The following is a 24304-nucleotide window of genomic DNA, read 5'->3' on the forward strand; positions in this document are numbered from 1 at the left end:
CAAATCTTTGATTCCTCTCAGCCATCATATTTTTCTCCTGGGATTCACGAACACTTTTAATTTCTTTATAAACAGGAAGTGAACTTTCTGTATTTGCACTACCTGCCAGTATTTTTATTTCATTACTTTTCATTTGGGGTGGAACAAGCACATAAGCATAAGCAGAATTCAGAATCGTTCCTGGGAAAGCTTTGTGTTGCTGCATCCCTTGTACGGTTGGATCCCACACTGGTTCATTTGGATCCCTTTGCTTGGATGGTGAAACACCTGCCACGGTATCTAATAGCTGCATCCCACTTTGTGATTTCTCTGCCCTTGAAGGTGAAATGCTCATCCTTCGGGGGCTTTCCATGTGTGTATCTTCCACATTGTCCTTTGTCTCTTCAAACATAAACGACTTAGCGGGTTCCAAAATGCGTTGCGCTCTATTCTCTTGGTGATCAGTAATACGCAAATCAGGTTCTTTTATAACTTTTGAGGCATCATACTCTGAAGCAACCCCTTTTGTTTGTGGAGTTACAAGTGTTTTACTTATTCTATCGTTAAGGTTTGTTTTTAGTTCGGTACGAAGAAGTTTCTTCGTTTGTTGTTCATCAGCCACGATTGACTGGGAATCTTCTGGGGTCGTTTTTGCAAATTTCTGTTTCCCTTCTTTTACAGAGCTTGTGGTAGACCTCTTAGCAATTTCACTAACATGTAGTGATTTAGGACGACAGATTCTCCGTTCTTTTCTTAGGTTTGTCTTGGATTCTACTGCTTCTTCTGAGTGAATTGGCCTCATCATAGAAAGACTTCTAATAGATACTCCTGAGGCATCTTTATTCCACGATGCCATCTTCTTATGTTTGTCAAAGTTATACTCTAATTTTTTTCTATTTGTTCGAGTACCACGCCCTGAGATACTAAGTATCTGGGAAATTGGGTGACTTGGGGCTTTCATAATTAAATAGTTGGGACTTAATTCTCTTTGCAAATCTTTTATTGTTATTCTACCCTTCTGGCCTTCAAATTTGGATAAAAGAGGAATATAGGCATAAAGTGAATCCAGAACAGTTTTTTGAGAAAATTTCTGTGGTTGAGTGATTTGCTTTGCATCCAACGCTGTGAGTTCTTTTCTATGTTTTTGCTTGGTTGGGCAGTTGCCCACGATAGAAGTGACTACCTGGTTCTTACTTGGAGATTTCTCTGCCTTTAGACATGGAATCTCCACATTTGCAGAATGGCATGTGTCCATTTTTATTTTGTCCTTCTCGAGATCCATAGTACTGCTCTTGGGCATTTCTACTTTTTCCTCTTTTGGATGTACAGTTTTGCTTGTATCTACTTTTAATTTCACTTCTTCCTGATTCACAGTACTGTTGCCGTCCATTTCTAATGTTTTCTGACCCAGATTTATAGCCACACTTCTGTCATTCTCACTTATTCCCTCCAATTCTTTAGATTGAAATGGAAAACTCAAGTGGGGAACAACAGACTTTTGAAGCGATTCTAGAATGCATTCTGCTGGTTCTGAAGCAAGCACTACCTGCTGTTTTTTCTTTCTTGTGGAATCAAGCTGTGTAATATCCTGTGTTTCTGGTGGTATTACTACTCCAGGGGACATTACTGTTTTCTGGCCCACATCTATTTCCAGTGCTGTCTTCTGCTTTCCATTTTGAAATGAAAACTTATGAGAAAGGATAGAGTTGGGCATGCTCTCAGGTTCGCTGTCAGACTGCTGCTCCATGTGCTTTTTCATGATCAAGTCCGGTTCTTGCATATTTTGGTGGGTATTCAACTCTGGGATATTCATTTCCTCTGGCGATTCATTTGTTTGTGCTGCTAACACTTGAGTAGAAACTATTTTGCTTGTTTTGTTGTTACTTTGTACGTCTTTTTCTGGCTTAACAAATTTGCATGAATTCACAGATTCAGAAGGTGTTTTAGGAGAAGTTCCTTGTAGCTGGACTTCTGGCTCTGAAACAGATAATTCTTGGCCTTTTGAACTTACAGGAGTACCAAATGTGATACACATCTCCTTGGACATTTTCCTTGACACTGGAGCTGAAACCTTAGGACACGTTTTATGGTTTAAGCTCTCCATCACGTCAGTTCCTTTCTCCAGGTTTCCGCTTTTAATTGAATCCACTGTGGGGTAGGAAACAAAGGCACTGAGCCTTTCTGTTTTATATTTTTCTGGCTGAGCACTTTGCCCTGTAAAGAGCCACTCCACTGTTTTTCTACTTCTTATAGTACCAAATCCTGTGAAATAAATGTCCTCCTCCTTTGAATTTAAAACTAACTGGTTCAGATCCCCTTCAGATTTGACTCGAGGAAGTCCCATCCTTCGCTGCACACTGATCAGGAAGTTTGAGCTGCGTTGTGGTACTGTGTCTTTCGGTGGCTCACGGTGTTCTGTTTCTTTAAAACTGCTTTCCCCATCACCAACAACTGACTGTCTCTTTGCAAGTGTCTGGGTATCTGAGGATTCCTTATGATTTTGCTGTGGACGAGAGAATTCAGTAATCTCTGATGTGTCTACATCCATTTTGATTCCTGGATCCATAGAGAGGGGAGGTACGGATGGTAAGGAAAAGAAAGTCTTTGTCAGAACCATACACATTTCACCTTTATCTTCCTGCCCTTTGCTTTCGGGCTTTCGAATATTTAAAACCAATTCCCTTGTATTGATCATATGTGAAACTGGTGACATCTTTGCACTTTTGCAGTGCATCCTCATTCTCCTATCTACTGTTTCCAACTTGGATCCTCCTTTTTCTGGCACATACTGTTTGTCCTTCTTCACAGCCCTATCAATTGTTTCTCTAGCTGCTATTTTCTTTGTAAATGATGCTGTTGAAAATATTAGTGGGAGTAGAGAGCCTTTTCTAATTTCTAGCATTTCTTTATCTACTTGTGTATCTTTATTCAACTTAAGGTTTCGTGGAGATGGTTCAGAAGTATACATTTTTCTTAGAACCATGCATGGTGGCTTAGTTTGACTTTCTTGCTCCTTTTCTCCTTGTCTTCTAATGTTCACGTGCAGTTCTGATCTATGGAGCATATTTGAAGGAGGTGATTTCTTTGTCTTCACAGTTATATCTGTGGGATGCATCGTTTCCCATTTAATAGCTACTGGTTTTTCCCTGTCCCTCTCTTCTTTCTGTGAAATATATTCATTTCTGCTTTTAATATCATTTGTGACATCGTCATCAATTGTTTCTGGATGTACTATTTCCCCTGTATTTGATGTTGTCTGCAAAACGGAACTTGTAATTTCTAGCATTTCGTCATACACTTGTATTTGTTTATCCAATTTGAGATAATGTGGAGACAGTAATGAAATAGAAGATTTAGTCAGAACTACATCTGGTTCACCATGGTGTCCCTCTACCTTCTTATCTTGTGATTTGGGGATCACTGTGATGTTTCCTACTTCCACCCCATCCTCTTCCTTTTTCTGTGGCATAGGTTGTTTTCCCTTTTTCACACTGATTGAACTGTCACTTGTAACTGCCTCCTTATATACGACTTCCCCAGAATCTGATGATTCTTGGATGCTGATTTGCGAAAAAGAGCATCTTGTTGACCTTGGCATGCTTTTGTCCTTGATTCCGTCATTCATTTTACGGTGAGGTGAGGAAGACTTGGAAGCACACGTTTCAGTCGGCACTACATCTGGATCACCTTTACCTTTCTGAGTCTTTTCCTCTTGCTCTTTTGTTTTCCACTGATGGTCCGTTAAGTTGTGCGTATGCAAAACAGGTGATTTTGTTGACTTTAAATACATATCATTAGGATCCAATATACCACTCACATCCATGGCTTTTTCGTTACCTTTCTCTTCTTTCTGTAGCATGTGCTCGTTTAATTCTTTTATATCACTGGAGAGTTTTCTAACAATTGTTTCCAGATGGGCTATTTTCTCTGCATCTGATGATTCTTTGCATTTTGGTTGTTGGAGAGGCAATTTTGTAATTCTTATCATGTGTCCTTCTCCTTCTGTTGTATCAAATTTAAGATGTGGTAGAGTAAGTAACGAAACACAAATAGTTTTCAGACCTATATCTAGTTTATTCTTGTCTTCTGACACGTCTCTCTCTTGCTCGTTAATTTCCCAGTGTAATTTATTTGCCTTCAAATGCATATGTGTTGGGAGCATTTTGTCTTTTCTATCTATTTTGAGTCTATCTTCTTTCTGAGTTACAGATTGTATTGGTCTTTTTCTATTACTGAACATGTAATCATCAGTTGACTCAGTATATGCTTCTTCGCCTGGGTCTGATGACTCTCGAATCTTTGGTGGACAGCAGGATTGTATTATTCCTAGTGTATCTTCCTGTTCATTCATTCTAACGTTCCATTCAAGGTATGATGGAGAAGGTAAGGACGCAAATGTTTTTCTGGGAACCACTCCTGGTTCACTTTTGCCTTCTTCCTGAACTTTTGCTCCTTGCTCTTTAATATTCAATGATAGTTTCTTTCTACTGAATCTGTGAAGTGGGGATGACTTTGATTTTAAAGCTGTTAATTTGGGGGGGGTGCCATCTTTTCTGTGCTCCACTCTGTTCCCATCATTTGCCTCTGTGTGTGGTATATGTTGACTGTCTTTTAGCATTACATTCAGTGAGCTATTACTTTGACTTGACTCTGCACCTTTGACTTTCCCAGCATCTGATGATATTTGGGTCTTTAATTGTGAAAGACAGAAACCTGTATTTGCCAGCAAGTCTTTGTCTGCTTTGACTGTTGTATCCAGCGCCTGGTGAGATGGAGAAGGCACTGAAGTAGGAGTATTTGTCATGATGACATCAGGTTCTCCTTGTCTTTCCATCTCCTGTTCCACTTTCCTTTTCAGAGTCCACTGTGGCTCCTTTCTCTTGGTCAGGGAACCGTTGTCAATGATGTTGAACATGTGTGAAAATGGTGATGTCTGTGCTTTGAAAATTGTGTTTGGAGGGTGCATCAGCCTCTGTCCACTTTCTGTCCTAGATGATGTTTTCCCGCTGTCCTCTTTCTGTCCTGTGTGTTGTTTTCTTTTCTTTACATGGCACTCACTGGTGGACCCCACTGGCTCTGCAGGAGTTATTTGCCCTGAAGCCAAGGATCCCTGGAACTTACGATGTGGCACAAAGTTTCTTACTGTTCCTAGCTCACTCTCCTTTTCTTCTATTTTGTCTAATTTAAGGTGAGTTGCAGAAGTTGCAACCGTACAAGTTTGGCTCAGGATCACAACTGTTTCACCCTTACCTTCCTGTCCCCTTTTCTCTTGCTCTTTGATGTTTAATTGAAGCTTATTTGTATTGAGTATTTGGGAAAGGGGTGATTTCTTTGACTGCCAAGCTCTGGGTTTAGGATTCATTCTTTCCTTTTCAGCAGTAGTGTTTATGTCAACTTTTTGTGTCATGTCTTTTGTTCTTTTTAAATCGCTTAAGATACCATCCACAGTTGATGTCATAAGTTTTTGTGGGCCTACATCTGATGATTCCGTATGATTTGGTGGTGGAAGAAAAGATCTGTCTTTTTTGCTTTCTATTCCTGCATCTAGTTTAAGGTGAGGTAGAGAAGGGGCTGCTGGAACCTCATTTTGTTCACTTTTTCTTCCCTGTACAGATCCCATTTTCTCTTTTACGTTCATCTGTACTTCTTCACTAGTTCTGGGACTACCCCCTCCAGTAACATTGAGTACTTGCAAATGTGTTGAGTTTTTTGCCTCAGAGGTTGTACCTTTGGAGTGTGTTATGTATTTCGTGTTTCCTGTTTTTCCTATCTCCTCTCCCTTCAGTGGCTTGTGCTCTTGTACAGCTTTTACGTTATTAGAGTTATCATCCCCTGCTACCTTCGTATGTGCTGTTTTCCCAGTGCCAAATGGCTTCTGGAATGGGAGTTGTGAAATGGCAGATCGCATTAGTCCTTGTATATCTTTCTGCCTTTCTGTTCTTTTGTCCATCTCATGATGAGTTAGAAAAGATTCACAAGCCCCATTTGTGGTCAAAGGGACTTCCTGTTCACCTTGACTCATTTTCCTTTGCTCTTTAAGCTCCAATGAGAGATACTGTGAAAAGGCTTTCTCTACATTCAAATCTTTATCTTTTGGATGTACTGTGTCCCAAATCTGTACGTTATCTTCTTCTTTCTGAAGCATATATTTTTTTGCATTTTGTGCATCCCTAGTGATATCAGCCTGAATGGACTCTTCGCTAACTACTTTCACTGCATCTGATGATTTCTGGGGTGATAGTTCTGAAAGAGAGCATCTTTTTACTTCCACATTTTCCTCTATTTTATATTTTTGTAGATATTGGGAAGAGGTGTAAGTGCTGCTGGTATTCAGAGCCATATTTGTTTTACCATTAACTTTTTGCACCTTTTTCTCTTGCTCTGTGATGTCCAACTGAAATTCCTGTGAAACTGGCCATTTATTTTCCTTCAAAGGTATATCCATCTTTACTCTACATTCTTCCAGCATCATCTGTCCTTTGCCTTTTCTTACACTATATGAGATGTCACCAGAAACAGACCTTTTCTGTAGTATTTTTCTTATAGATGATGACTCCTGGACATTTAGTTGTGGAAAAGAAGATCTTGTTTTTATTAGTGTGTCTTCTCTCTTTATTCTTATGTCTAATTGAGGGTAAGGTGGAACACAGATGGAAGCAAAAGATTTACTCTGACTCCTAACTTGTTCTTCTTTATCTTCTTGCATTCTTTTCTCTTTTTCCATGTTGTCCAACAGCAATTTTTGTGGAACTGGGTTGTTTACTTTGAAAACTATTCCTTCGGGATATGTTATTTCTTCCAAAGCTATTTCCCCTCTGCCTTTATCTTTTTGTGGCAAGTATTTTGTTTTTCTAATTCGGCTTAAAAGATCATCAGTTGGCTCTTCACCTGTTTTCATTGTAGCTGATAATTCCTGGAGAGTTAGGGGTGAACAACCACATCTTGTTATCCCTTGGAGGTCTTCCTGTCCTTTTATTTTTTTGTTCAATTCTGGGTTAGGTGGAAGCGAGATAGAAGTATACGATTTATTCTGAATTCCAACGTGTTGATCTGTATCTTCTTGCAACAATAATTTCTGTGACACTGAAGGTTTCTTTGCTTCCAAAGATATTCTTTTGGGATGTATTATTATTTCTTCCAAAGCTGTTTCCCCTCTACCTTTTTCTTTTTGTTGTATGTTACTGTTCTGTAATCTATATTTTGCTTTTCTAATTTGACTTAAAAGATCATCAGTTGGCTCTTCACATATTTTCATTGTATCTGATAATTCCTTGAGTGTTAGTGGTGAACAGCCAAATCTTGTCATCCACTGTATGTCTTCCTCTGGTTTTATTCTAGCATCCCATTTAAGGGGAGATGGAGAAAGAATGGAAGCACAGGGCTTACTCACACCTACACCAAGATCACCTTTATCTTCTTGAATTGTTTTTTCTTGTTCTTTAATGCTCCACTGTGATTCCTCTGCATGAAAAATATGTTTGAAAGATGCTTTATTTGCTTTCAAAGGGTTACATTTGAGGTCCATTTTATCTTTTACATTTGCTGTACTTCCTCTATCTTCATTTTTCTGTGGCAAACATTGTTCTGATTTTGTTCCACTGCTTAAAAAGTCTCTATCTGAATCTGCATATGTCATTTGACTGACTTTTGATGATGTCTGGAACTTAAATGGTGGAAGGCTTAATGTGTTTAGCTTATCTTTTCCTGCTTTTATTTTTAAATTCAAATTAAGATGTGATAGAGATGGTAAAAAAGCACACAAGTTCGTCACTTCTGTACGCAATTTATCGTTTCCTTCCTGAACCTTGCTCTCTTGTTTGTTAACTCTCAACTGCAACAGCAGGTCCCTTCCATTGAGTATATGTGACAACGGTGATTCCTTCGCCCTCAGTGCTTGAACTTGAGGGTTCATTATTCCTTTCATGTCAACTGTCTTTACTTCATCCATCTCCTCTTTCTGGGATATATGTTTTTTGTCATTTTTTATTCCACTTGAAGTAACTCCATCAATTGTCTTTTCCTTCAATTTGAGGTGAGGTGAAGAAGATATGAAATCATATGGTTTTGACACAACCACATCTGGCTCACCCTGTCTATATTTTATATTTGTCATTTTCTCTTTTATGTTCCACTGCAGTTCTGGTCTGGTGCTTGAGGTACCATGGTCCGTGGTACTGACTGTATGTGAAAATACTGATTTCTTTGACTTCAATGTTCTTCTTTCACGGCAGACTATGTCTTTTTCTCCTTTTTTTGTGCTATCCTTCTGTCTTATACTTTCATAAAAATTAGGTATATATATATAAAGACAGTGTGGAGAAGTTCTAGACAGACACGCTTCTTTCTGCTTCTTTTGATTTGCACAATGTGATTTTACCTTGGTTCTGACTTTTCGCTTGAGTGAGGTACTATTTTTTAATGACTTAATTACCTGTGCCCCATCTGGCGATTTCTTTCCTCTTAGAAGTGAAGCATGAAGACATTTCACAGTTTTGCTGCATGATTCTAAAGGCAACATTTTGTTTTGGCTTGGAATGATCAAGGACTCAGTGCCTTCCGGTCCATACTCAATTCTAGTATTCATTTGATCTTTACAAAACAAGTCCAATTCTTTTGCCTTGCTTGATAACAGGTTTTCTACTTCTGTTACTGCTTCCTTTTCCTGGGGTATGAAATCTTGGAGGAGAGCTGAACCATGTTTAGAGTAAGACACATGATCCAAAAAATTCTCACTTAAATCTGACAGGTGTTCCTGCATTTGTTCTTGACTTGTTTTATCTTTTTGAATATATACACCCATGTCACCCATTTGTTGGAGTGTCTCTTCAGCCTGTGATGGTGAATGTACAGAATGCGTAGTATTCATTTCGTCTAATTTCACTTGTTGATTTTGGATATTAATTTCATGTACATCTATTTTGGAGTGGGTAGCAGACTCTGGAAGAGCCTTACATGTATATTGTTCTTGCTGTTCTCTCTTTCTTGTAATAAGCAAGTCAGTTTCTTCTACATTTGGAGTGTGGTACATGACACTAATTACTTCTTCTGATGCCTTCTTTACATCTTGTATCTGACTTTGAGCTCTGTCCACCAAAGAGTTAGAAGCTGGCTTTGGAATAGCCTGGTGCATACTCTCTGGTGGTGGTTCTTCTTCTCCTGTCATAAGCAAGTCAATTTCTTCTGCACTTAAAATGTGACCTATGACGCGAATTACTTCTTCTGATGCCGGCTTCAGACCTTGTGTCTGACTTTGAGCTCTATCCACCAAAGAGTTAGAAGCTGGCTTTGGAATAGTCTGGTGCATACTTTCTGGTTGTTGTTCTTCTAGATTTGGACTGTGGTCCATGACGCGAATTACTTCTTCTGATGCCGGCTTCAGACCTTGTGTCTGACTTTGAGCTCTATCCACCCAAGAGTTAGAAGCTGGCTTTGGAATAGTCTGGTGCATACTTTCTGGTTGTTGTTCTTCTAGATTTGGACTGTGGTCCATGACACTAACTACTTCCTCTGATACCTTCTTTACACCTTGTGTCTGACTTTGAGTTCTATCTACCAAAGAGTTAGAAGCTGGCTTTGGAATACTCTGGTGCATATTTTCTGGTTGGTGTTCTTTTCCTGTAAAAAGCAAGTCAGTTTCCTCTACATTTGGAGTGTGATCCATGACACTAACTACTTCTGATGCCTGCTTTACACCTTGTGCCTGACTTTGAGTTCTAGCCACCAATGAGTGAGAAATGGACTTTGGAATAGTCTGGTGCAAGTATTCTGGTTGTGCATATTTTCTGCCAATTTCTTCTACACTCAAAGTGTTTTCTGTGATGTTAACTATTTCTTTTGATGCTTTCTTTACACATGGTGTCTGCTTTGAACTTTCTAATTGCTCTTCTTCCTTTCCAGCTATAAGTATGCCAATTCCTTCTGTATTTGAGCTGTGACACAATGGACTGTTTATTTCCCTTAATGATTTCTGTACCTGTGGTGTTTTAATCTGAAGTATATCCCCTGAAGAGGGAGAAAGAGACGATAGACAAGTCTGGCAGATGCTTTCTGGTTGATACTCTTCTCTTCCTCTGTTGTGCAAATTAATTCCTCCTGCACATGGAGGTTGACCCACCCAGATATCTAATATGTTTGGTGCTTTCTCTACTGTTGGACTCAAAATTTCTGAACTTGTTTCTCTTGCTGATACTTCTTCCTTGCACTTTTCAATATGAAACTGATGTAAGATGCAAGGAGAAATTGATTCCTGAGTATGTTCTCTAGAAAGGTTTGGTTGCTTTGCCCCCAGTATTTTTGAACAGTCCATATTTTGTCTATTTGATTTTAGTGGAACATTAGTTAATTTTATTTGATCTGTTTCCCATGGATTTACATTTAAAGTTATAGAAATGTTAATGTCTTCTTTGCTTTTTGTATCTACTACCTGTTTTAAATAAAGAGGTTCCCTACTGGGGAAAGATAGGGAATTCAAAATCTCTTCAGGAATCTGATTTGGTTTCACCTCTCCTTTCTGCACTCCAGCTAGTTTTTGCTGAACATCTAGATGTGTACTAAGAAATTTCTTTCCTTTTGAATCTGGCAAAATATCAGTGTCCTTTAATCCTTCTCTTCCGAATGGATGTGAAATGTTTCTTTTGTTCACATACATGTTTCCTTGAGTCAACTGTCCAGTGTTTTCCAAAGGAACAGGTTCCATAAAGGGGCAAGTAGCAGACCGCAGATTTGTTTCTGAAACACTTTCTTGTTTCAGCAATTCTTGCTCCTTGCAAGTCTTATGTTGAAATGTATCCATTTCTGTAAAAAGCATATTCTGTACTTCTGGATGTAATGGGATACCAGTTTCGACTGATCCTTTTCTTGCCCATGGAACTGAAAATAAATGTCTGTCAGTGTCTACATGACCTTCCTTTACGTTTTGGGAGATTTCGAAACAAGTATAATTGCTACTCCTTTTTTGTAAAGATAGATCAGGATACACTTCTTTTTCCAAATCTACTCTTAATTTAAATTGGTTGGACTTCTTCTTTGGTTTGCTAAACACTAAATGACTTCTATATTGTGGGAAAATGTCTAGTAAAACACTTTGGTATTTTTCTTTTTGTTTTCTAATACATCGTTTTGGTTTTTTTATCTCTCTTACTATATCACTTTTATAAATGGACTTTAAAGGTGACATTTTTCTTTCGTTTTGTGATTTCTCCAGCTTTTGCTGTGGTGGAATGAGCATCTGCTTCCTAGTCCTTTCTTTCTCCCTTTTTACTTCTATAAGCTCTTGAATGGAAGATGGAAGAGATCCAGAATCACAGGTAGTTTTCAGGACTAAATTGGCTACATTTTCACCTGGCTGGCACTCCTTCTGTATCTTAATGTCACATCTTAGCTTCTTTCTATTGCTTCGGGGTCCATATCTTGTAATATGAAGTAGCTGGAAAACAAGTGTTTTCTTTGCCTTCATTTTTATCCTTTTGGGTGACATGGTACTTTTCATGGTATCTTTTCTTTGATCTTTTTGGCCTATTCCTTCAGGAGAAATAAGTCTATTTGTATAGGTAGAGTCCAGGAAAGCCCCTGGACCACCCAACCAATACTGTCCCCTTTGCATGTCTAAGCTCCTGCTTAGTTCCTGTCCATCTCTTTGTCTGATTGTGTCAGCATGCTCTGTTGTGTGAAGAAGATGTGCTGGTGAAAACTCTAGAGCTGGACCAAAGTTCATGTCTACGTTCATATTGGCTACTATTTTAAATTCTTTGTTCTTTCTATTTGTTTTCCTTTTCTTCTGTTTCTTAATAAGCATGAGTAGTTGTTCTGTACTTTTGGAAAGGAAGTCCACACTTGGAATATATTCTTTATTTGATATTTTCTTTTCCTGTTGAGTTGAGCCCTTTAAAATATTATCTTTGATTTTCACTTCTTCCTTTGACTTTTTGGTATGAAATTGATCCAGTAAGCAAGAGGATATAGGCTCCAGCATCATCCCTGGGTAAGGCTTCAGTTTCTGGGCCTTTCCCCCTGGAACAAGAAACCATTGTTTTTGTGAATTTAATAGGCTATTAGTCAACTTCAATCCTTTTTTTCTCCGTGAAATTGAGAAATTTAAATGTGGCTTTGTTCTGACTTTTATTATCCTTCTTAAATGAGGAGGTTTCTTCTTAGGACAGGAAGTAAAATCCAGACTGGTTTCAGGAATCATTTCTAGTTTCTGCGTTTCTTGTTTCAAGAAATACTTCTGTGCCTCTTGCCATTTAATGAAGACTCCTCCTCTTCTACTGCTGGGGATATCGAGTACAATATAATCAGATTCTCCTTTCTGTAAGGCCTCTTCAGAGAACACCTTTCTCCGCAAGTCTACTTTGAATTTGGCGCGATGGCGCCTCTTCTTTTGTTGTGAGCTAAGCCTTAACTGTTGGGTATGTCGTTGAGGCATATCTACTAAATTGCATTGGCATTCTTGTTCTCTCGTATATTGTTTGAGGTTTTTGGATCTTGAAGATAATGTTTGTCTTCCATTTAGTGGTTTCTCTAGATTTAGCTGTGGAGTAATGAGTACTGCCCCTCTAGGCTTTTCTTTTTCCATTTTTATTTCTTCTGAAAGCTTTTGAAAATGAGAAGTAATGCATACAGATTCATAAATAGCTTTCAGAACTAAATCTACATTTTCCCTCTGCTCAGATGCCTCCTCTGGTTTAATGTTATATCTCAGTTCTTTTTTAGTGTTTCTCATACCATGTCGGGTAATACTAAGCAGCTGGGAAACGGGTGTTTTATTTTTCTTCAGCTTTATTTGTCTGATGGGCACAGTGTTTTCTACATGTGATATGCTTGCCTTATCTTGATGTTTTCTAATTTCAGGATATGTAGGTGTTTCGGCATAAACAGAATCCCAGAAATGTCCTGAGACATGTGACTTTTGCTGTTTCTTATGCAGGGCAAAATATCCCTGCCCTTTTAGTTCTTTTCCTTCTCTACGCTGTAATGAGCTATCATAAACCATTGTATTAAAAGAAAATGCATTGGTTAATGATCTCTCTGCCTTTGTATTTACTACTGTTTTCCAGTTTCTAGTTTTCAATTCCATCTTCTGCTTTTCAGTACGAAGCTGACATAGCTTAGACAAAAAAACAGACTCTGGACCAATCCCTTCGAGAACTTCTATCTCTGTCTCTTGCTCTATTAAACCAATTTCTGTTTTCTGAGGAGTGATGTTCTTGGGGTGCACTGTATTGATTAACGGTACTTCTAATCTGAAAGGGTCAGGTTCTGTCATTTGATCTGCACCAAACTGAAATGGCTGGGTATACTGTGAAGCTGTCCTAAACAAGACTTGTTGCTCATATTCTTCTTTCTCTCTAGCTTTTGCTTCATGTGGGGCATTTCTCTCATCAGCAGATTCTGCATATAAAGCCCATGTACTAGGTGACTGCTCCATTTCTGTGTGTGGGGAGATAGACATAGAAGGGCATACAGGATGATTTAGCTCTGCATTGAATACTGTTTTACCTTCTATCTTCTGGGCTTTAAAGTTCTCTTCCTGATGCTTATTAATGTATAGACCTGTGGTATTAAGCGATTGCTTTAACTTCAAAGGTATACCTTGAGGATTGGTGCTTGACATGCCAACTGTTTTTAGGCCACCATTCTGTCTTTTAATTCTTTCTGAAGCATGCAAATGTCTGCCAACAGAACCTAGAATAGTTCCTGCTAAACTGCCACGTTGAGCTTTTTCTTTCACAATGGAATTTCCAATGATATTTTTACCCATTTTACTAGACATAGCATCACCTTTTGGCTCACTCAGTTCTACATCCATTTCTGATCTTTTCATATTTGGGAGTTCAGTTTCAAGACTTGTTCGTGTATTTTGGGGATTTTCTATTTTTAAATTTTTTTCTGAATTCTCTGTGTAGAGCTGACTTTTGGGAGAAGAAGATTCGCCTAAAATGACACCTTCTGATTTGCCAGGATCAGGTTTCATTATGAGATCTGCATTTACCATGAATGTTTTGGTATACACTGGGCCAGTGTCTACGAGCAGCTCTTGCTTCTCCTCCTCACTTACACCATCATGTAATTCTGCTTCCTTTAAAATGTTTGAAGCACCTCCCATCTCATTGGAATCTGAATGCCTTGCTATCCCTTCAGCTGGTGACTCCACTTGTGGTAGCAGTAGATGACCAAACCTAGATGCCCTTGTCTCCATCTTTGTTGGGAATCCACTTTGCTTTTGAATGGCAGAGGTATCTGGTGTGAACTCAGCAGTATTTGGATATATATCAGCCACATTTTTACTTCGAAATCTCTCTTTCATTTTGGCTTTTAAAATGTAGTGGAGTTTCTCCCTGTGTTTTATAAAAAGCTGTCGGTGGATTTTATATACCTTTGAAATTGATGATTTATTTTCCTTCAGAGTTAGGCATTTGAGACTCAATGTAATTTTCTTTTCTGAGAATTGTACTGGGTTTATCGGAATTTTCGAGTTATAAAAAGCAGGCGTGAAGAAATCTAAAGGCTCCAAGAAAGTTGTTGCTATATGTTCTATTAACTCTGTCCTTTCTTCTGCAATACAGTGACCCAGATTATTTTGAAGTGTTCCATTTGGCTCATTGTCACTCTCTGTTGGATCAAGTGAGAGTTTATCAGTCACTAATATGGGTGGTGGAATCTTAGTACTGTCAGTAACCTGTATTCCTTTGTGTGTTTGGTTGTCTTCCTTCAGTTTCTCAGCTTGAAACTGACTCGTTATGTGGCAGGAAGTAGAATCCGAAACAGTTTCTGGAAAAGATGTTTGTTGCTGCACATCTTGTTCTCTCACAATAAAATCTAGACATTCCCTTCTTCTTTTACTATACATTCCATTTTTTGATTGGACTAAATCAGGAGTTTTTATTTGGTATGTATCGGACTTGAGTGATTGTATATAAGGTGGAGTTTCTTTTGGGACAATTTCTTGGTACTGTTCGAATATTTTTTTAAATGTATTTCTTGAGGACCTTCTCTTATTACTAGAATATGTCTCCTGTGCTTTCCTGTCATCTGATTTTTCTTGCTGCATTTGTGTAAGATTGATAGTAGTTTGCCTTAATATGTCTACTTCTTCTGCCTTTAATTTCTTATCCATTTCGATGTCCAACGGAGCAAGTATGGGAGAACGACTGGTATTGAGAAATGCATCTGCCTCGTGGTTTTCTTGTAAGATCAGTTTCCGGCTGTACTTGAACTTGCCATAGCTTGGAGAAGTACCACCTGTGACATAACATGACTGTGGAATTAGGAGCTTCTTGACCTTTCTAGATAAATATTTGTATTTCATAGTTCTTTTCGTGCCTTGTGGCTGTAATATACTTCTTTGCTTGTTATTTTCTGATAAAATGGGCATAGGTAAGCCAGAATACTGCAGGGCAGTGACAGTGTCTGGGAAGCCTTTATGAGACCCTGCCTTTTCTCCTATGAGCTGACTCTCCTTGCTCCTCCCAGGGCTCTCATGACAAGTAGCACCATGCTCTGTTGTGCCTATTAATAGTTCTCCAATGACTGATTTCTCGGGTTTGGGAGATGAATTCTTTGGGCTTTTCCTACATGTTATGAGCTCTTGTGCTTTTATGCTCTCTTTCACAAGCTGCATTTGTAAGGAAAGTCGAGTCAGATGCACTGAGGCTTTTTTGTCACTTCTTTCTCCCTCTTTATCTTGCAATTTTGTGTCTTTTATGATTGTAGGTGTGCATTTCTTCTCAGTGGAATCTTTTGGCCTAGCTTCACCTTCATCTGATGATTTATTTTGCTTTAAAAGCGGATGATCACCGAACACGTAGACTCTAGGAATGTCTGTGTGTGCTTTCGATACGTCCGTGCTTTCCATACATTCTATTTCTTCGTGTGTATGGAAACCTTGTTTCACTGGTTGAACTTGAAAATTCATCATGTGTCTAGAAACAGGCTCCAATACAGCTTTTTTACAATCTGTTTCTTGCTTCATTTCTTGGACTGTATAAAGCAAATTCTGTGTCTTTCTGACTTCTGAACTATCTAGTCCAGATTCTGTTTTGCCACAATCTCTCATTTGACTTGCATGGGAATTGAAGTATGAAACAGATTCTTCCAACATTGTTTTTAAGTTTTTTCCTTCCTCTTCATATTGCATGTTCATTTTCATTGTGTTGCTTAATCTGCTTTGTGTATCAGTAAAATTGACCTTCCATGCTTCCCCATCTTGTGATGATTGTGCTAGTCCGGGATAGATAGAATTGTGTAATTTTAATTTTGCTTTATCTGTCACTACTTTTGATGTGCTTTTCATTTCAGTATCTACATTTCTACCAGTTGCAACAGGTTTGGGTGGCAAAAATGAGTGAGCTATAATTTTACTTTGCTGCATGTCCCTTATGTTAGATTTCAAAATATGCTCCAGTTCCTTCTTACAGTGTAGATTCCCATGCCTGGTGACATTAGATAGCTTTGAACACAGAAACTTCCTTGTCTTCTTAGTTTTATATTTGGGATCCATCATACCTTTCCGTTCTGGAAAATTTAACACATTTTTCTGCCTTTTAGAATCCGATAAAACAGACACCATGCCCATGATTAGCATATCTCTTTGTGAGTCTTCATTTTTCTTGGCACCATGACTATCCAGTTTCTTTGCTGGGACTTCCTCATTTGGATCTCCGAGCACCACGTGCTCAGTTTTGGCCGGGAGGACATTTTGATCAGTTGCGTATTTTACCAGTCTCTGAGTTACTATGTCTTTCTCCCTCTCCTCAGGTTGAACAACAACTGCCTTACTAACATTCAGCTTCCTTATAGGGATCCCATCCAGTGCCATACTGTACTCTGTCTTATCAATGACAAGACTGTCACCTATTGCTTTCCTTGACTTTGGCGATGGAATTGTCATCCCATTGCTGGTATATGATGTATTTTTTTGTGCTGGGTTGATCTGAAATGGGGTCATTTTAGAACAAACCAGTGTTAGTTGCTGAGCCTCTTTCTCTGTAGTAACCACACTTAGATCTTTTCTACTTCCTGTGCTCTCCAGGAACTGCACACCTGCTTCTAATAAAACGTCTTTGTTCTTATTTTCTTTTTCATTTTGCCTTCTTTCTTCTAATGTGTTGCTTGAGATGCTCCATTTATTAGAGGAATTCACATGCAATCTTTTCTCTTCATCTAGAGTTAGCTGTGCAACATTGTTTGTTTGTCTTAACAGATCTTCTCTTGCGTTTACATTTTTATGCATTTTGGTGCCAGATAAATCAGATGTGGGTGGAAGATAAGAATTCACGAATATATTTGGCATGCCTTGAGCTATTTCTTTAGTTATGTGTCTAAGCTTGCATTTGGGTTCCTTTCTGTAGCTTAGGTCACTATACTTAGTGATACTGATTGTCTCTAAAAATGATGACATCTCTCCTTTCCCAGGTACACACTTAGAGGTTTGTGCTTCCTTTCTCTGCTCCCCAAATTCAGATAAAGCAGGCCTGGGGAAATCAAGAGCCTCAAAGACTGGTACGTTTGCCTTCACCTTAACAATCTGACCATCAAGTTCCCGTTCATGGCTTCTCTCACGTGATTTACCTACTTCACTTTGTAAATGTACATCCACTACTGATTTCCCTAAGGTCTGAGATGAAATCTTTGGATCTCTTGCATATGTTACACCTTTTTGTGTTTTGATGTTCTTTTCTGATGACTTGACTTGAAACAGGTCCTTTAGAGGGCAAGAAAGAGTCTCTAAAGTTGTTTCTGAAAAAGTTGTTTCTTGTGCCACCTCTTGCATTGTAACCAATTCTTGCTTTTGTTTGTTTCCTGAACTGTGCAAACCTGTATGTGACCTAACAGGGTCTGGCTCTTCCTTTTGATAGTCAGCGAGCATGTCTTGTTGAAACCATTGTGGGATGGCTTTTAGCAAAGCTTTCTCCTGACCCTTTTCTTGCACTTTTGCATCTCTCTGATTTATGGTACCGCCTTTATTTATGGAACAGATTTGTGACATTAATCTGGATCTTATTTTTCTTAATCTGTTTGTCTCTGTGTCTATTGTTTCACAAGTTTTAACATCAGCTGAAGCTGATGCAAAAGAGACATGGGTATTCGAAAAGGCATCTGGTATACTTTTCCCTTGCTGCAGCTCTGTTACCTTGACTTCAAAGTTGTGTATCTGTTTTTTCTCATGGTTTAGGCTGACACTTGCAGTGACACTCAGAGTTTGTGGCATTGGTGGCTTTTGTAGCTTCAAAGTTGCACATTTGGTACTCACTGTACTTTTCTTGCCTGGTAATTGTGTTGGCCTCTTATGCCCTTTAGAGTCTGAAATAAGCATGGGAAGATCAAGAAGTTCTCGGGTTCTCGCTTGTAAATCTTTTTGTGACTTTATCTTTTCCTCTGGATTACAAGAGAGTTCTTTTCTAGTGTTTCTTTCAAAGGGGTTATCGCTCTCTGTTGAAACATTTAAAGCTCTACGAATTGATTTCCCTGGCATTGAATATAAAATCTCTGTACGTTCTGTATTTTTAAAGGTTTTTTGTATTTTTTTCCTTTTCTGTATCATCTCTAATGGCAATGAATGCAAAATAAAATACAAAATAGTCTTCACTAGCTTTTGTGTGTCAAGTGTTTGTTGCGGTAGCTCTGGCGATGTAGTGAAGGATCCTAAGATGCTTTTTCTTTCTGAATTCTTCAGTTCCAGATCTGATTTCACAAAGTTGAGTTCCTTCGTTTCATGAACACTGAAACTGAAGTGTTGGGAATTCAGTGGGATTGCTTTGACTTGGTCTCCAGCATTCTCTTCTCCTCTACCTTGGTCTTTTATTTCATTTTTACTGGGATTGACACAACAGACTCTGTCTTCATTGGGTGATTGCTCTTGCTGTTGCAATTCATGATGGAATCTGGATGAATTACACAGCATGTCTGTATTTACTTTCATTCTGTCATGCATTTTACTGTCAAGTGACACAGGCACGGGATGGGAAATGACATTTTGGAACACATCTGCCACAAACTTAACTTGTTTCATCATGGTTTTGAAGTTGTGTTCTAATTGCCTTCTATGGCTTAGAGTGGCACCTCGTGGCATATTAAATGTCTTGGAAATTGATCTCTTGTTTGTCTTCAAAGTGACATATTTGGGACTCATTTTCTTTCTCTTGTCTGTCAGTTTTAAATAGTTTTGCTTCCTTTTAGATGCAAGTGAAGCAAGCGTGGAGAAATCACAAGTCTTCAGAATGGTTGCTAATAAATCTGGTGGTAGTCCTTCCTTTTTCTTTGCAGTTAGAGCTTCCAGAACCCTCATGTGAAGTTCATCAAATGGGCTCCCAGAGTCTTTTGTATGAATTAACGATTCAGCAGTTTGTGATTTGGTGTTCTTTGGATGTAGTTTTATATGACCACACCTATGGATATTAAATATCTGTGAAATTGGTGCCTTCTTTGCCTTCATAATTGCACGTTTGAGACTCATTCTACTTTCTAAGGGTCTGTATTTAGTGGCCTTCCTTTGTCTTTTAGATTCAGGTAGATCACTTGTGGCAAAATGCACAGGTTCTAGGATAGTTGCTTGTAGATTACTTAACTCTGCCTTTACCCCCTTTTCAGGAATGTGCAATTGCCCTTTATAGCTTCCATCAGTTGGGACATCACATTTTATTATATCAGTTAATACTTCACGATTTTTTAGTGATTCTCCAGACTCTAGAGGAGGAGGCTTGGAGCTCACTGGATATATTGTGTCATTTTGTTGCTGGAAGCTTTTCTTTGGCTCTTCAAACTGAATTGGCTCTAGAGGCTCTATCTGCTGTGGTACATCTTGTTCTGTAACAAGCAGAATTCTCCTACTTCTTTGTTTTTCTGATTCATGAAGGTCAAGTCTATTCCCCTGACTTGAAGAGAATATGAAATGCTGACTGCACTGTGGGATTATTGTAAACAATGCCTCGGGTTCACTTGCTTCTTCTTCATCTTGATCTTGAAGACTGGCTTCTTTGGTGTCATCTGAAGTAATGTGCCCTTCATGTGCTGATAGCTCTAGCTTTACATGTGTAGAACTGAGATATTTTCCCCCTAACAGACCTTCCTCTGTCTCTATTTTGTTATACATTCTAATGTCAGGTGTAATAGTTACAAAAGGGTATATTTTGTCTTGGGCTTCTTTATCGTAATGCATCTCTTTCGTTTTGTTGATCAAGTTGTATCCCAATTCTTTTCTATGGTCTGAGCCAGCACTACCATTGATATTGAACATGTATGAATTTGATGGTTTCTTTGCCTTTATAATGCCACATTTGGGACTCACTGAAATGTTCATATCTGAAAATTTTCTGAAGATTTCCTCCCTTTTGGATGGAGATAAAGCAGGCATACAGACATCAAAAGCCACTGTCTTTTTCTTTTCGATACCACCATCCTGTTCCTTTTGGTGGTTTCCATCAGATAGGGCACCACATTCTTTTGCAGAAAGTATTATTTCATCAGTCTTTGACTCCTCTGACTTTGGAGGTGAAATGCTAACACATTCCTCTAGCTTTTCAAATCGAAACGGATTCATCGCAGGGAATGAAGTAGAATCCAAAATTGTTTGTGTAAAGCGTGTTTGTGTTTGCACCTGAATATTGGTACTTCTTAGTTGGTTCAACAGCTCATCTGATTTGACAAGGTCATGATCCTTCTTCTGATATTCACAGGATCTGAAGTGTTGGTTATTCTCTGGAGTTGGTAAAGCTTCATGTTTTCCTTCCTCTTCCTTTCCATATTTCACAGTACTCGACATACTACTCATACCAATAGAATCTTGGCACCAGACTTTCCTTCTAGTTGGCAGTGTGTCTTGGATTGGCTGTATGTGGTCAAGTCTTGTTATCTGCCTCATTTTCATGTCTGCCTCCTTTAAGCTACTACTTGTGTTGTTAGGCAAAATAGACACAGTAGACTGACTGGTGTCCAGATGTGCATCTGCCACACTTTTACTTTGAGGCAGATCTTTTGACTTCATGTAAAGATGGCATCGTCTACTATATCTTCCATTAAGCATATGTGAAATTGGTGACTTTTTTGCTTTCATAATTGTACATTTGCCACTCATTATTGTTTGCTTGTTTGCTATTGTGGTTTTTTGTCTTTTAGATTCAGAAACAAAAGATTTAAAGGAATCAGAAGACTGCAGGTGTGTCAGTTGCAAATCTTTTGGTAGCTCTGAATTTTCTTCCACAAAATAATAATCACATTCCCTTTCAGGGTTTCCATCAGATGAAAAATCACATTCTGTCATCGTGTCCAGAAGTTTATTGAGTGGTGAGTCCTCTAATTTTGGCAGCTGAATCTTGGGAGTCACAGGGACTTTTATGTCATATTCTGAATTGCTAGCTTGCTGTAGCTGCTCAGCTTCTCTTGGATCCCTTATAGGGCTAGCTTCCAAAACAGTTTGTGCAAAACATGTTTGGCATTGTGCATCTTCTTGCCTGTCAATAGGCAGCTTCACTGTCAAATAGTTCAGTTCTGGGTGGATCTCCCTCACAAGACATATATCAGATCTGGGATCTTGGATATGCTTATGCTGTGGAGTTGCTTCTGGTAAATCTCTTTGTTCTTCTTCCTCTCTGTCTTGCACTTTTTCTTCTCTGTTGTAGGAGATACTCCTCTGATGAGAAGAGTCAGCATACTGTGATGACTCTTCATCTGCTGGTTCTCCTTGCTTTGACTGAGCCTGACAGCAACGGCTTGGCTCTGCTCCTAACCTGCCATCCATGGAACAGTAAATGGTATTTATAAATTCCTCTTCTAGTCCTTTACCTGGGTTTATCTTTTTAGCTTTGAGCTTTAGGTTACAAGTCTCTGAGAAAGTTGCTGGTAAGTGTTGTGGTGATTCTACATTGTCCGCAACAGGTATCTTAGACTCTTCAGAGCCTAGATTGTGTGTTGGTCCTGTGAGGCTTTTCTGCACATTCTTAACAGGAAATTGGTCCATTAAAAGGGAGTCACTAGACTCCACAGTGGCTTCTGTGAATGGGATTTCTTGCTGCATGTCTTTTTCTGTTTTAAGCTCCTTAACTGGATTTGCATTAAAAATGAAATGGCAACTATCATGAGGAACAGCTTTTGGTTGAGCTTCCTGGTTCACTTCATTTTGCAACTTAGTTTCTAGCATGTCTTTAGAGACATCTCCCTTGTTAGTAGAATCTGAACACCTCTCTTCCCTTTCTACTTGGGAAGTCCTAAGCGTTAAATTGGTATGATTACGCTTCTTTGCTCTTAATCTGTGATACATTATAATATTGGGCACAATAGCCACGTCTGGGTAAATTACATTCAGAAACACGCCTGTCATAATTTTACCATGTAGGATTTGTTTCATTATATTTTTAAAATAACATCCCAATTTCTTTCTATGACTTGGAGTACCATATCCATTGATGTGTGGCATCAGGGAAATTGCTGGCTTCTTTACTTTCATAATTACATGTTTGCGACTGGACGCACTTTTTGTTCCTGATAATTTTTTTCTTGTTTTTGGCCTTTTAAATTTTGATAAAGTAGGCATGTAGATATTAAAAGACTCCAGAGCAAATTTAGGTAAAACTCTTTTTAATTCTTCCCTTTTTTCTGCAACATAACCCTCCGGTGACTTTCTTGGGCTTCTACTAAATGGGACATCACACTCTGTTGTTTCGCGTAAATGTTCACCAACTTGTACTTTCTCTGGCAATGAACGTGGAGTCCTTGAATCACCAGTATATTCTCTGTTTGTATTCCTGTTTGTGCTTTGCTTCAGCTTGTCAACTTGAAATGGATCCATTGTGGGGCATGGGATAGTTTCCAAAATAGTCTCTGTAGAAAGTGTTTGTGTTGGTATTGTTTGCTCCTTAGTTTGGGGTTCCTTACTTCCTGAACTGCTCTGTTCCATTTCATATTTGACGTTTTTGAGCAGCTGCTTTAAATGTATGGGGACTTTGAAATCTTGCACTGACTGTGAAGCTGCTTCTTGTAAAGGTTCTCGCTCTTCCTCTTGTTCACATTGTGGACTTTTAAAAATATCTCGTATGTAGTCCTTATCAATGGATTTTGCATTGCATATTTTCTCTTCATTTGGTTGTTTCTTTTGCTCTGCTGTTAAATGCCTTGATGTGTCTGTCTCAGATTTTATTCTGCTGTACATTTCCAAATCAGATGGTTCAGAAATGGTAGCGTAGGCAAAATTCTGAAATGTATCTGATGTTTTTTCTTTACTCATATATTTTATGTTGCTTCTAGTGTTGCATTTTGTTTCCTTACTTGGACTTAGGACATCATAGTCTGTAATATTCAGTACTGATGGTTTCTTTTCCTTCAGAATTATACCTTCTGTATTCAATCGAATATTTATGCCTGCTAATTTGTCACTACTTTTGTGTTTTTCACTTCTTAGTGAAAGAAACAAATTGATATCTGAAGTCTCCATGACAACTTCTAGAAGATCTGTTTGCTCTTGTGCATTTTCTTTTGGAAAGCTACTTTGCATTGTTGATGTACTAGTTAATAACTTCTCTCCATTTGAAAGCTGAACATGGAACTTATCAGTATTTTTGAGATCTTCCCATGAATTCATGCTTCGACTCATCTCCATTTTGGAAGAGGAAAAAATTTTCTGCATAGGCTCAGATACAGCTTCTTTTAAAAGTTTTTCATGCTTTGGAATATGCGGATCAATTGTTTTGCTATTTGGAGCAAATTCTGCAACACCAATGAAATCTTCAGGAGACTCTTTATTCTTCCAGTTTGTTTCTGTTAATGAATGCAAAGGTAATTTTAACTGGTAAGTGTTGACCTTGAAGGATTGCTTGAACTTAGGCAGAATTTCTGGTGAAATGTGTTTTAGTTCTTTATTTTCTGCACGCTGCTTTTCTTTTTGAATGATGTCTGAGATTCCTCTGTCCTCAACAGAACCTGTGTCATTGATTTTCTTTTCATCTGGTGATTTGTTTTGCTTCCAGAGAACTTGTCTACATTTTGCCAATTCTGCCATGACTTTCACTAGTCTTTGTCTGAAATGATTTTTATTGTCAGGAAGAACAAGCTTGGAAACACAAATACGATGCAAAGCTAGACCTGATAACCCTTTAAGTTGATGTAATTCTTTCATCCCTGTGTTACTGTTGCTCCCTAATTTCTTGCTGCCTTTTGAAGTATAATGTGCTGTGATTTGAAATATCTGTGAAATTGGTGTTTTCTTTGCCTTTAAAAATAGAACTTTGTGACTGGCTTGACTTTTGCTTTCTAATGTTTTTCTCCTGCTGTGCTGCCTTTTGAGGGCAGGTGAAAGCTTCCTGGGACTGTATGCAGCATCTTTGAGGGCAGGTGAAAG

General features: G+C 38.5%; 1 protein-coding gene across 1 annotated transcript in view; it reads right to left on the minus strand.

Annotated features, from left to right (window-relative positions):
- The window catches only part of LOC102822271, a 33896-nt gene that overhangs the window by 2189 nt on the left and 7403 nt on the right, over positions 1-24304 (minus strand). The window contains exons 5-8 of the mRNA XM_006851535.1: positions 19365-24272; positions 13477-18860; positions 9887-13161; positions 23-8974 (exon numbers count right to left, since the gene is read on the minus strand). Coding sequence (XP_006851598.1) covers positions 23-8974; positions 9887-13161; positions 13477-18860; positions 19365-24272 — 22519 coding nt within the window. The remainder of the gene's footprint in view (positions 1-22; positions 8975-9886; positions 13162-13476; positions 18861-19364; positions 24273-24304) is intronic.

This window comes from Chrysochloris asiatica, unplaced genomic scaffold (assembly GCF_000296735.1).
Source record: "Chrysochloris asiatica unplaced genomic scaffold, ChrAsi1.0 scaffold00029, whole genome shotgun sequence".
Lineage (NCBI taxonomy): Eukaryota > Metazoa > Chordata > Mammalia > Afrosoricida > Chrysochloridae > Chrysochloris > Chrysochloris asiatica.